At 39.9% G+C, this 14,242-nt stretch overlaps 1 protein-coding gene across 3 annotated transcripts in view; it reads left to right on the top strand.

Annotated features, from left to right (window-relative positions):
* Window positions 1-14,242, top strand: part of LOC136873783 (cyclin-dependent kinase 11B) — a 114,987-nt gene that overhangs the window by 81,821 nt on the left and 18,924 nt on the right. For all 3 annotated transcript variants that reach the window (XR_010860173.2, XM_067147003.2, XM_067147004.2), the window contains exons 4-5: window positions 2,777-2,830; window positions 9,265-9,363. Coding sequence is in view for 2 of the 3 variants with exons in the window: in XM_067147003.2 (XP_067003104.2) it covers window positions 2,777-2,830; window positions 9,265-9,363 (153 nt within the window). In the remaining variant the exon portion in view is untranslated. The remainder of the gene's footprint in view (window positions 1-2,776; window positions 2,831-9,264; window positions 9,364-14,242) is intronic.

Below are 14,242 nucleotides of genomic sequence, written 5' to 3'. Positions count from 1 at the left end.
AGACAGATAGTGCAAGCAGCATGCCTGGAAAATACTTCATTTCGAAAAAAAAGAAGAAAAAAAAAAAAAACACACCTTGGTGTAAAAGTGTTATGAAACATCTGAAACAGGCAGTGAGAATGACCGTTGGTAAGGATCTGACAACCGTCTGCAAATAGATTTGTTATCTCCTCATAAAACCCCTTTATTCTACATATATTTCTTCTCATCTGCCAACAAGCTCATTCCTCCTTTTCCTCCTTCCGAGCTTCATCAGGAGGGTGAGCAGCAACACTTGTTCAAGTACATTTTTCTTTTTTATAATTTGTTTTTTACGTCGCACTGACACAGATAGGTCTTATGTCAATGATAGGATAGGAAAGGTCTAGGAGTCGGAAGGATGTGGCCGTGGCCTTAATTAAGGTACATCCCAGCATTTGCCTGATGTGAAAATGGGGAAACCACGGAAAACCATCTTCAGGACTGCTGACAGTGGGGCTTGAACTCACTATCTCCCAGATGTAAGCTAACCACTGTGCGCCCCTAACCACACAGATAACTCGCCCGGTAGGGAAAATTTTGACAGATCTTCAGTCTTGATGTTGGGAAGTGCAGGATACGTAAAAACCAGAACAAACTCCGGGAAAGAGGGAGTATATGATAATGTGGAGAATGTTCTTATACTTCTTTCTTAATTTCATGTTTGGCCTTGTCTCTTCTTTCTCTTGCTTCCTTTTCCCATACTAGCCTATCATTGTGTTTGCTCTACTATATGTTCCTTTCCATGTTTCTCTCTCTCTATGTATGACTTGAATTTTGATACTTGTTTGTTTCTTTCTACGCTACCAGATGCTTCAGACATATGCTCTGCAGTAGAGTGTGTGTTCTATCTGGTCTGCTGTAGGAGGTTTTATTTTTATGCTTGAAACAACCACCCGCTACAACGTAAAGTCGAGAAGTTGCCGAATATTGCAGTGGGGAATACTATGTACTTGTGAAATCCTTTATCAAACACTCCACCTTTACAATACAAATTGTCTGTCTTTGTTTTAAGACATTATTTTAGTTTGAGACGTTTCATCCTACTTTAGGGCATCTTCAGTCGATGATATACAAGACACCTTGATATATAGGAAGGACATTAAAAAAATCATTGAACGTTAACTGAAATTCAAAGTTGAATGCTTTATGTTGTGAAAACCATTAAAATTGTGGTATCTTTAAAAATGCACATCTTCCATGGTTTCCCATTTTCACACCAGGCAAATGCTGGGGCTGTACCTTAATTAAGGCCACGGCCACTTCCTTCCCTCTCCTAGGCCTTTCCTACCCCATCGTCGCCATGAGACCTATCTGTGTCGGTGCGACGTAAAGCAAAAAAAAAAAAAAAAGAAAATGCACAAATTGTAGTCTTTAGCGTGACTGTCAATATTATGCACACATTACTTAACTGCTGTATAACTTTCCTTAGAATGTACAGGCTTGATGCAAATCTTAGCTGTGTCATGATGGAGTAACAAGTAGGTAGAATCTCTGATTCTTACTGCACTAGTTGTTTGAGGGGTTGTGCCACAATTTGACAATGAAGACCTAAAAAATAAGAAATGATTCTATAAGCAAAAGTAAATAGGCATAATGAAACTTTGACAAATGTGTGGGCACATCTGCTATTTTAAAAGATACTCGCAATTTTAATGGTTTTCTCGACATGACATATATGTCAGATATTAATTGGATGCATTTGACTTTGAATTTCAGTTAACATTCAATGTTTTTAATGTCCTTGCTATATTTTAGCATGTCTTGTATATCATCGACTGAAGATGTCCTAAAGTAGGATGAAACATGTCTTTGAAATATAATAATGTTGTCTTAAAATAAAGACAGAAAATTTGTACTGTAAAGGTGGAGTGTTTGATAGAGGATTTCACAAGTATAGTACATACTCACAACAATACGGGCTTTACGATGAAATTAATTTTATGTAATGTGGGCAAAACTAACTGGAAACTCAGTTTGCTGAAACACTGGGTAAGAAAACTGTGCATTGCTCAGGTTGCAAGGAGAACATAATGAGAAGAATAGTATTGTGTACCTTAGCAGGAGGACAGGGATGAGGCTACTTTAAACATTTGTTGTGACGAAACTTACAACAGTATTCATATGTTGTGATTTACCATTCACTCCATTTTCCACACGAATGCACCTTCCACGTACAGCAATCTAACATACTGCAGAGTATGTCTCTGAAGTACCTGATACATACTTTCTTAACATCGAATATACACTCAGCTCTCGATTTAGCGTAATTGGATCAACTGCGTTGCAGCTTAACCACAGTATCAAAAGCACTAAAAATGCACGAGTGCTAGGAGTTACAGTAATACAGAATTACAAATGGTCGGGATAATATTGCCGAGTCATAATAGTAGCAGGGGTGGCGCAACTTGGAAAGTTAGGTAGTCTGAATATTTTTCTTTTCCTTATTAGTTTCAACGAAAAGTGCTGTTTATTTTTCCATGTAATAATTGTGCTAAGTGCTACTCTTATTGCTGGGTAAGTTAATAAAAAATAATATAGCGCTGTCATTTATTATCATTTTAACTGTACTTTTAGTACGCCTGTTCTATTTTTGACTTTTTGCAGGTTAATCAAGATTTTACTTATCCGGGAAGCCTTAACCCTACATTATCCTGGTTAATCGAGAGTTGAGTGTATGTAAAATGTTATGTAGTGAGGTACGTTAACTGCACTTGAGCTATTTCAAGTGATATGAACATGGCATTGCTCTGTTTAGGATGAAGAAGAGGTCAAAACTGAGCCCAAGGCAACATTGCGAAGTTCTCCAATGGTAAGTTTGTCCTTGTTCATTCATGTGCTTGTTTGTTTCCAAAAACATTGACTGGTTTATTGAATTAATGTAATTTAGGGGACCCAATAAGCACACGCACAGTTATACTTGACAATGAATGACAACACTTCACTAATTAGTTCCTTCTCCTCTTAGTGGGTCTTCGGCTGGCTGTTGTTTACCTGGAAAGGGCGATCCTTCTGTAATCTTAATTGACAGGTCTCGCTGATCTTTAATATATTATTTGGAACAACAACACTGGTTCACAGCACTCAAATATGTTTGGAGCGATACCTACAATCCCTCACAAGTTTATGTTGTGAAAGCAGAAATTCGTTGCGAAGTTAACTTTTCACAAAATTATTCTGAGTTTTATGAAGCCGTTGCTTCTGCAAGCTCCCAAAAGTAACAAAAGGTATTTAAAGTTCAAGAGTGGACAGTAAAGTATGCTTAATTTTTACAATTTGTGAAGTAGCTCATTCAAACAAGAAGATATTTTCAGAGTTGTTGAAAGTCATAATGTTGTGTGGTAAAGATTTATATATTTTATGCATTTTTTCCTACATTTTCTGAAGAAAATCCTTTAAGTTATTAAATGGGCATGTCCTTTTCTTTCCTCTTTGTATTCAGGAATTTGAAATTATAAATGTGGCAACACTATCTGCATCTCTGCTATGAACAAAGTAATTTTTCATTTCTCTGACCTTTTTAACAGCATCTTTATGTGAATTTACCAACGATGTCTGAGGAGGATACTTTGAATAACATGGGAAGATTACAAGTAATAAATCTCATTGTAGACCGTTTATTTCGGCTGATGATACTTACGACAGTTAAGCGAAACATGTCCCAACTTACAACACTAGTTGTAAGGTTTATATCCTAAATATAAGAAAAGATAAGTATTGGAAAGGTGGTGTAAATTATTATTCTTATTTTAATTTTGAATAACATGGGAAGACACATATACAAATTTCATTGTCTTCAATGAGGATAAATCCTCAAGTATTGAAGCTATGGCTGTCCAACGGTAATTATGCTTGATGAGCCATGTGGTCCGCATTCCTAACAACTAACTGTCTTCCCAAACAAATGCTGTATTCTGACCTATCGCTGGGTAAACATGTTACCGGAGCTTCAAGATTAAGTACATGATTAAAGCAAATATCACAAGGTGCAACATCAATGTTAATAACTGGTAGACATCAGCTCTGGATGATACATCTTGGATGGCATTACGTAATAGTACCCTCCTTTTTGTAGAAAGCTGGTAACAGGCTGAGATTGACAGGAAACAGAAAAAAGAAATAAAGGGAAATTCTCAGAAGGAATGGAAGGTTTCCCAATTAAACCTGCACTTATTGGGGCAAATTGTGTGCTTCATGCATTGGTGATGCAGCCTTCTTAAGACTGCAGACGAAGTTCGAAGGTCAACCTACTCGTGTTCGAGTGTTTGCACTTATTATATGAATTCACTTCCACTGCCTCACCCTCATCCATGTTCGATGCAGCAGTCACACAATGAACAAGACACTTGGCATCCATGGATGGATGGACGGTTTTTGTACATTGTGTCATCACTGGAAGTTCATCACGTTCAGATTTAGCATTTTCAAATTCTTTAAGAAGGAAGCCATATTTTTTCAGTTTCAACTCTGTTAATACAACTTTAAATTCACAGTCATTGACAAGTTTATGCAATGTAAACAGTATTGTACGTATATATGCATGGTTAAAAGTACTATTCGCGAAAGTTTTAGAGTGACACTTCATTTTACGGGGGTGAGGGGAAAGGAGGGAACTCAACTCTTCCAGCGGAACTGGCAACGGAATGGAATTGAAATCTGAATTGCATTGATAGTGTGATCAATATGAATTTTCCAAACCTTTATTATCTAAAGCCCACTATGCCCCCCTCTCTCTCACACACACAAACACAAATACACACGCACGTATATAGTATTGTTTTGATATCTTTTTAAATTATCCATATAATAATCATAATGAAATAATTTGAGTGGCTTACCTCCTTTTACTAGGGGTGTGTGGAGAGGCAGGAAATGTTTTAATTCTCTTAATTGTGGAAACAGATATTTCTGTGTATGTGGCATATCGTTCAATCGAGTTACTGTGGGGGAAGAGCAACTATTTTTTTCTTTCTTTTTTTCTGTATCACAGCAGTCTTCTATATCTGCTATTATTTTTCTGCCTTCACTGTGTATAGACTGCGATATTCTTTTCCAAGTAGGAGTTTTAAGGTATTCATGCGATGTACTTGGATTTTCCTCAGCCATTGCAATAGGTTTCAAAAGTTCATTTTTCACCTATATTTCTTTGCTTTATTGTAAAGATTATTGTTATTTCTGATTACACCACCAGATGTCTTACGGCAATGCATAATCAATTCGCTTTGGGGACATAGGTTGCCAATCCGTATCCCGAAGATAACCGAGGTCTACCGATTCAGCATTAGGGAGCCGAAGTGTCACGAAAAGTATCGCGTATAGTAATTTGATAGAATCTGAAGATATTCTTGTAGAATGAAACATATCAGTCTTCCACACTGTGTTTCTTTACCACTTAATAAATCTCACAGGAGGCTACTCCAATGCTAAACGCCTGGAATGTTGGTTATTTTTATCTGTATGAATTCCTTGAATTTAGACAACGTTCTCGGTACTTGAGACGTTTTAGTAGGTTATTATTCATCACCAAGAATATTAAAGATACTCTTTAATTCATTTCCAAATTTTTATTCAAAATCATTGTCATGCATTTATTCGTTAATACAGAAAGCAGTGTAACCAAGTAGCACTTCTTTTCCCCTCTCTGCTGAGTACTGTTATTGCCTACTGCATTCTCCTCAACCCCCTACATAGCAAACCTTGATGGAGCAAGGGAACTGGCTTCCTTCCAACCCCCAGTCCACAGTCTCCACAGCTGTGATAGAAGTGCTGGGCTGTACATCCCGCTGCACAGACACATCCACTTTCTTGCATTTCTGGTACTCATGGACACCTTGTTTGGCTTACCCAGTTCACAGATTTCCCTGTATTCCATGAATGCATTTGCAATAGTTTCTGATCCATTTAGGCTGAAGAAATTAAGCATTTTTCAAATTAGTAACATTTTCAAGTTCTTAACCAATCTGGTCACGAAATTAATGGAGGTTATGTTGATCAATGGACCGAGCGGAGTGGCTGCACATGTTAATGCACTACGGCTATAGAGTCAAACTCTGCATTTGGGATATAAGTGGGTTCAAACCCCACCATCAGCTGTCCTGTGGTTTTCTGTGGCTTCTCATTTTCACTTCCAGGCAAGTGCCAGGACAGTTCCTATTCATAAGCCACAACCGATAACTTCCACCTCCTTACCCAATTTAATTCGCCATCATTGATTTCATAGTCATTGACTCCTCAACTAACGGTGGCGGCAGGAAGGGCATCCGTCTGTAAAAACATGGCAATTAATTTCATCATACCTCATTCCCGACCCCGTATCAAGAAACGGGACCAAGGAGTAGATACACATGGTGACCAATGATATTTTGAATGATAGAGTTCCACAAGACAAACGTAGCAGTATCACTTGCAGCAAGCTAGGATGCCCTCACCATTCACCATGAAGTCATCCCTTATTGAAATAAATTTCAGAGAATAGCTTCATCCTTTACCTTTTAACGGTATTTTAACTTTTTAGAGCAGGACTGCACGGTTCAGACAGTAGAGTGGTGGCCATCTTGGTAGGTTCGATCCCGGTTCTGTCCGGTGGTATTTTAAGGTGCTCAAATACATCAGCCTCGTGTCGATAGACTTACTGGCACTTAAAAGATCTCATGCGGGACAAAATTCTGGCACCTCGATGCCTCCGAAAACCATACAAGTAGTTTGTAGGACATAATTAATATGATTATTATTCTTTCTTCATTATGCCCAACTAAGGAGCGCGATTGAACTTATTTAGCTGATGTCGTTGCCTTTTTCTTCTCCCAAAACCTCTTCATCTTCTCGCTGTGGCTTTTCTTGCGATCTTCTGACCAAGTTTTGTTGGTGGTAGTGCTTGAATGATGTGTAAAGTGGTAATTGTCGACTAATTTTCTGAACTTAGATCTGTCTAACACAATGTCATCTGAGATGCCTATTTTCTGAAGATCTTTTCCAACTTTGAGCAGCCAATTGTTTTCTACTTTCATTGATAGGGCTAGGTTCAGAATTCTTTTGGTCAGTCTCTGATTACTTATTCTGAGAATATGTCCATAAAATTTCAAACGTCTTTTTTAAATTATTATTATTATTATTATTATTATTATTATTATTATTATTATTATTATTATTATTATTATTATTATTATTATTATTATTATTATTATTGTACCGGGTGGTACACCTCCACGCCGCTAATTCAAACTTTGCGCCAGTTGAAACTCCTCTACTGGAGGAAGTCTGAACTTTATCTACTGTGTTAATTCTCAAGTTTCTCAGAAGATGTCCCTACTTGTAAATTTTGAAGTTTCTGAACTGGGTCGTTTTCGATGTATTTTTGTTTTGCCTGTAGTAAGAAGTGTGGACATTCTCTTCCAGATGGCACTACTGAAGGACTACAATTATGCACCCTAGTGCGAAGTGAAAGAACTGTGTTTTTGGAGAAATTTTGAATTCATAAGTTTGTTCTTTGTTAAATTTCTTTCAGTTATTGTTTAAGTTGGCAATATTAACCCTTTCTTTCTGCCAGTTTTGAATTTGACCAATAAGGAATTTCTGTAATTAATTTTCCACCAATAATGTGTTTCTTCTTCATCTAGTGTAGGGGTTTTCGTTGTTAGCCAATAAAATTCTTGTGGGAGGGTGTTCTCATTCCGGAAACGCCTCGAACTTTCCACGAGGGTATATAAACTGCTGATTTTCGGGTCTCCGCGCCACTTCAGTAACATCTATCAGTGTGTAAAGTACGTAGCAGGGGGCGGGAAGCGCCTCTTTCTTCGGGCAGCAGTTCAACCACCAGGTAATGGCCGTTTAATAACTTCTTTTCTTGCTAGCTCAGCAGTTTAACTCTTGGGGCAGGTCCGAAGCCTTTCTACCATGTAACTTTCCCCTAAAATGTAAAGACACTTAGTATCAATTCTATCTTTTTAAACTACATATTGGGATAGAGAGTGCTTAACCCTCTCGAGCTCCCACTCATATTGCATTGAGGTGAACTTATTTTCACTACCGTTTCTTCCTTAACGTAATGTAAATTGTCTCCTTCTATAAGTCACCTCTTTAGTATGGGATTAGCCCTTGCAGTAACGGCCTAGTGCCAAGTAGCTTTTATATAAAGTGTATTAGGAGTGCAAGAATGCCTCCTCTCAAGTTGGTATTTTAGAGGCCATGTAATTGACCTGTTTCTTTACTTAATAGGCCTCAGTAGGTTGGGTATTTTTACCCCTGTTTTCATGTCCTTGGAGGACAGCTTGAAAGTGGAGTTTGGTGTGGCCTTTGATAGGCTTGAACTTAAGAGCAGGTTGCTCTTTCTAAAATTTGGTTTTCTGCGCGCCTCGAGGAGGCTTTACTGTGTAATTGGGAGCAAGTGCTCCTGGGCATGATTGGGGTCTTCTGCCCCTTTGTTGAATTCTGTATATCGTAAGGTTGGGCTTATAGCTCAAGAATTGTGTGTCTGGCTCTCGGAGCCCAAATTCTGTAACTCTGTAATTGTACATTATCGATTTGTGTTTCGGCTACTGAGTACCTGTTCTATTTGTTATTTCTTAATCTTAAAAGAAAATATAACCTTGTTAAATTTTATCTTAACTTTAATTTCGTATTTTGAGACCTGTTCACCCCTGCACCTTCTTTCACCTCTGCTAATCCACCAAACCTCGGTAACAATTATTATTATTATTATTAACCATTTAGGTATAATATATAATTTCAATGCTATAAAGTCAAACTTAGTATACATTCCTGTGTAACCCTCAAAATTCTGCGCGGGGCGCAGCACACTAGTTAAACAGAAGGTGTATTCTACATCCTTTATCTGGAAAGAGTGTGTTATTCAGAATTGTCCTTTAGGAGAAATTTCACTGTACTAGAATTCAGCTTGCAATTCTTAGAAACAAATTTTCCCTGACCTTTAATTTATTATTCTCTTTCTACCAAGCTCGATAGCTGCAGTCGCTTAAGTGCGGCCAGTATCCAGTATTCGGGAGATAGTAGGTTCGAACCCCACTGTCGGCAGCCCTGAAGATGGTTTTCCGTGGTTTCCCCATTTTCACACCATGCAAATGCTTGGGCCGTACCTTAATTAAGGCCACGGCCGCTTCCTTCCCTCTCCTAGCCCTTCCCTGTCCCATTGTTGCCATAAGACCTATCTGTGTCGGTGCGACGTAAAGCAACTAGCAAAAAAAAATTCTCTTTCTAGAGCATAATTTGAACTACATTCACTGTTGACAGGATAATGAAGAAGGCTGCAAACCATCTCCTCAGGTATACATCAAGCCAGACCCAGATGCTCAGGCTGAGACAAGTCCATCACAGCAAAGAGAATCAAAGGTAGGAGTTTCTGCTTATGTTGCATATTTCTTTGACAAGTTTGTTTGGTACAAAATTGGATGATACACTGGCTGTTGTACCCGTTGTTGACTGATTGGTTCTTTTAAAATTACAGCAGTGTTGTCATCTAGTGGATTTGAGTCTTTAAGGGTTGCCATCCCTGACCTTTAATTTATTATTCTAATGAGGGAACGCATACATGTGTTACACTCAGATTCAGTTGAAATTTAGTAGGAATATTCGTGGGAGGCAGTAGAATGCTAAGGTGAAAGCTGCATGTGCCTAGCGCAAGTTTAAACACCTAAATTGAACAAATAAATAGTCGTAAAATAAGAAGAGCCGCAGGAGTATCGGGGTGTGGTGGAGAGGTAGGGAGGAGTGAAGCAGCGGACGTGAACCAACCGGGCTGTGTCGAGCTGCGCCACAGCCAGGCAGCGTATAGTTAGTGCGTTCCCCTTAACTTCCTGCTCAGATGTGCAAAACGTAAATATGAAAACCGCACATGAAACAAGTGTGCAAAGGACGATGCTTGAACAACGATGCCAATAAGGTTTGAAAAATTACAAGTAACAAGAACTCGGGCGTGAATTTTTCAAACCTTATTGGCATCCTTGTTCAAACATCGTCCTTTGTATACTTGTTTCATGTGCTGTTTTCATATTTATGTTTTGCACATCTGATCGGGAAGTTAAGGGGAACGCGCTAACTATACGCTGCCTGGCTGCTGGCGCAGCTCGTTACAGCCTAGTTGGTTCACGTCCGCTGGTTCGCTTCTCCCTACCTCTCCTCCACACCCCGATACTCCTGCAGCACTTCTAATTTTACGACTATTTATTTGTTCATTTTTGGTGTTTAAACTTGCGCTGGGCACATGCAGTTTTCACCTTAGCATTCTACTGCCTCCCATGAATATTCCTACCAAATTTCAACCGAATCTGAGTGTAACACATGTATGTGTTCCCTCATAAGTATTGCTGTAGAAGGTGACAGATACTTAGAAAACGACAACATTTATACGGCTACAAATGGAACACAATGTAATTTGCAAGAATAATACAATGAAAAGAACTGTTTAGTAAATAAATCATATTTATTATTGTGGCATATGCAACAACAACAATAACAACATTAACTCTATTTATAAGCATGAGCTAGAACTCTTATCGCTGAGTTTGTAGAGTAACATTGTACACAATTTGATCGCAGATGTTTCTTTGAGAGTCATGCCGAGAAATTGGTATGAAACACAAACAGACAGTGGGTTTCAGCAGATGTCACCGTAGCGTACTTGTTATGGCGATTCTGTGAGGTCCATGTTAAAATTCCTCCTCTACCAAAGTTTTTTCTTCGAACAGTGCTGTCAAGGCGGTCTTAAGCCACAGCGCCTCGCAAAGCAGATTTGAATTCCTCCGTGATGCTGTCTGATTGGCAGCTGATAAAATGATAATGGTATGAGATATCAAATTATTTCTTTCAAATTATTTATCAGTATGGCCAACCGTCTAACGGTCATATACCCGGTTCACATTGTTTCCAACCATCCTGTATGTCTTATGGCTGGGGGGGTCATCTGAAAATTTGCGTCATGAAATTAGCGATACAAAATGTTTGACGCGATGTTACCTAGCAACCATGCAGGCTGTGATGTGAAGTATTGATGGATGGCCATGACCGAGAGGCATATAGAAGGCTCTATCATTTATCAAAGAGGCCTCATCTCATCATACTCTAGAGAACTCATTATTTCATTCGTGGTACTTTCATAGGCTATGAGACAGTTTTCCCCTTTCGATGCACTGAACCCTACACTTGTTGACTCCTAATTCTATACATATGTCTCTCGAAAATGATCCGTTAGCTGCAAATAAATTAATCGTTATCCATTTGAGTTCAATTTATTGAAAGACATTTTTGGCTATTTGATTTTCCGGGCCGTTGACCTTCGATGTTAGGCCTCTTAAAACAACAAGCATCATCATCATCATTTGATTTTCCTGAAGAGAAATATGACCTTTTCTTTGTATGTATGTGTATATGGCAGTATTTGAAGATGTGGAGAATGCCCTTATTCTTTTGTATTTTCATATTTGTCCTTTTCTCTTCTTTCTGGTGCACTCTCTTCCCGCACTGACCTACCATTGCGTTAATCCTTTCAACTGCTACCGCCTTTTTTATATGCAGAGTGATTCATAAGGTTGCGCAGAACCTGAAGTAGCCCATGGAGGAGTCAAAACACTTGCCCTGACGCAGTGGAATGTTAAGAACAACGTAACATATACACACCCTAAATACAGACCAAGCGGTTGCGCGGTTTGGGGCAAATAGCCGTCAGTTTGCATTCGAGAGATAATGGGTTTGAGCCCCACAGTCGGCAGCCCTCAAGGCTGTACCTTAATTAAGGCCACGGCCGCCTCCTTCCCATTCCCAGGCCTTTCCTGTCCCATCGTCTCCATAAGACCTATCTGTGTCGGTGTGATGTAAAGCAACTGGCAATCTGCCATTAAGACCAAATCATTGGCATTTCCACCTAACTGAATCGCTCCCTGCCCTACCTTTCAGCAGATGATCCATGTAAACTATGAACAATAAAGGTGAGGGATTACAGCCTTGTCTATCCTCTGTAAGTACCTTGACCTAAGAACTCATTCTACCATAAATTCTCACAGCAGCCCAATTGTCAACATAAATGCATTCGATTGCTTTTATAATCCACCCTTAATCTGATAATCCTCGAGTGACATCTTTTCCCTAGGTACTCTCTCATATGCCTTCTCTAGATCTATGAAACGTAACTGTCTATTCCTCTTGTAGCATTTTGCCATTACCGGACGCATACTGAAAATATGATCCTGATGGCCCCTCTGTAATCTGAAACCACACTGGTTTTCATACAACTTACTCTCAACCACTGACCGCATCCTCCTTTGTTGGACAATTTTTCCAAAATGTTCTTCAATCCTAAACAGGTCAATGAAGTTATAGTCATTTGTGCTCACAGTAAAGTTAAACACTGAATACTGAATGTTATTTACAAAATCTGTTCGAATTGTCGCCCACCACCTGATACTAACAGGCTTGCCCCGATGCAGGGAGTCATCCTAGCCCTGGACTATATGTTTCTAGTCGAAAGTGTGGCACTTCTGTAGAGCATACACATATTTAGAAAAGGTAAAGAACATAGGAAAATGACATGAAGCTAGGCTTGAAGTAGCAGAGGGGAGAGAACCTTCCTTTATGCTTGCTTACATCCACGATACCCCCTGCCTGTCAAAAAACATGGACCAGGGGTTTCAGCTTGGAAGTGTGGGTTGATGACCACAGTCCCCCTAACTGAATCTGGCATTGTTTCCAATTAATTATATCAGTCTCCTCACCTTCATCTGTCCTATCTGACCTCCCTTGGTCAACTCTTGTTCTTTTCCAACCCCGACGGTATGAAGTTTGCGAGTCCCATGGAGTCTTTCATTTTATGTATTTATTAATTTTTTGCTAGTGGTTTAATGTCATACTAACACACCAAAGGTTTTCGGCAACGCAAGGATGGGGAAAGCATTGACCATGGCTTTAATTAAGTACAGCTCCAGAATCTGCCTGGTGTGAAAATGGGAAACCATGGAAAACAGTCTTCAGGGCTGCTGACGGTGGGATTCGAACCCACCATTTCCCGAATGCAGGCCCATAACTACGCGGACCTCGACAACTCACTCGGTTATTTCTTTTTCACTTCTTTCTTTTGCCAATACCTTCATACTCGATGATATAGATGTTGACTCCTACAGGGAACCTAAAATATTTGCCCCGAATGAGTGGCTCCAAGTAGCCTACGCAGTGGCCTCCACAGCATGCACTAGCCATGCATCTTGGTAGGTGTGCTATTTACCAACTGCTGAGTTCAGTTTAGCACACTGGGACAAAACACTGGTAATGAGGAATGAGTTAGCTGGAAAATTTATAATGTCCAATAACGGACCAACTATATTGGTATTATAAATTTTCTCATTGGGGACAAATATTTCAGGTTCCCTGTGGGAGTCAATATCTGTATCATCTGATGGCCAGGCAGGCATCAATTTTTGAAAATTAGACAAAGTCTCTCATGGTGCATTGGCACTACCGGAGGCTCCAAGCAGCCTACACAGTGGCCTCCACGTGGTCAGTAGACGCAGATTGAGTCTCAGCCCATAAGTGACCACGTCAGGTCCGTGGTCCAACAACTCTGCACTCTGACCGGCCAACCGAGCAGAGGACGAGTGGCCATGGCTCTACCGTGGCTCTACGTCTCTGCATTCCGGAGATGGGACAGCGCTGGACCTCACGGCTGGTCCCATCCGTCGGCTGTCCTGAGAATGGTTTTCTGTGGTTTTCCATTCTCCTTCACCATAACACATCTCCCGGCCTGAGAGATGGTGTCACCGTCTAAGAGGCCCACCTCCCCATTCAGGGGAGAAATGGAAACATTGTAGTAGTAGTAGCCTCCACGGTATGCACTAGCCACGCTCTCCTGACCTCACCCCTTGCAACTTCTTCGTATGGGGTTATGTGAAAAACGTAGTTTCTACACCACCATTACTGGCTGATCTAACAGAACTGCGGGCGCGCGTCATCAACGACTTTGGTCGAATGGACAGCGACGTGCTATGTCGGGTGTGGGACGAACTTGACTACAAGCAATAAATTAATTTCAGTTTTGTCCACTCTCAAACATAGTATGCATTGCTGTGCTGTGCCGCCTCTTAATTCTCTGATGTTAGCAAGCTTTGTTTATTACTTGTGACGTCGTGTCATCCTAGCCACACCGCCACACCAACTTCAATCTCCAACCTATCTTTTGCATATGGTCTACCGAAGTTTTATCGTTGAAAGTTGTACTTTAACCCTT

The sequence above is a fragment of the Anabrus simplex genome, chromosome 5, assembly GCF_040414725.1.
Source record: "Anabrus simplex isolate iqAnaSimp1 chromosome 5, ASM4041472v1, whole genome shotgun sequence".
In the NCBI taxonomy this organism is placed as follows: Eukaryota; Metazoa; Arthropoda; class Insecta; order Orthoptera; family Tettigoniidae; genus Anabrus; species Anabrus simplex.
The sequence above is the reverse complement of the archived record's forward strand: the minus strand, read 5'-3'. Positions and strand labels throughout refer to the sequence as shown.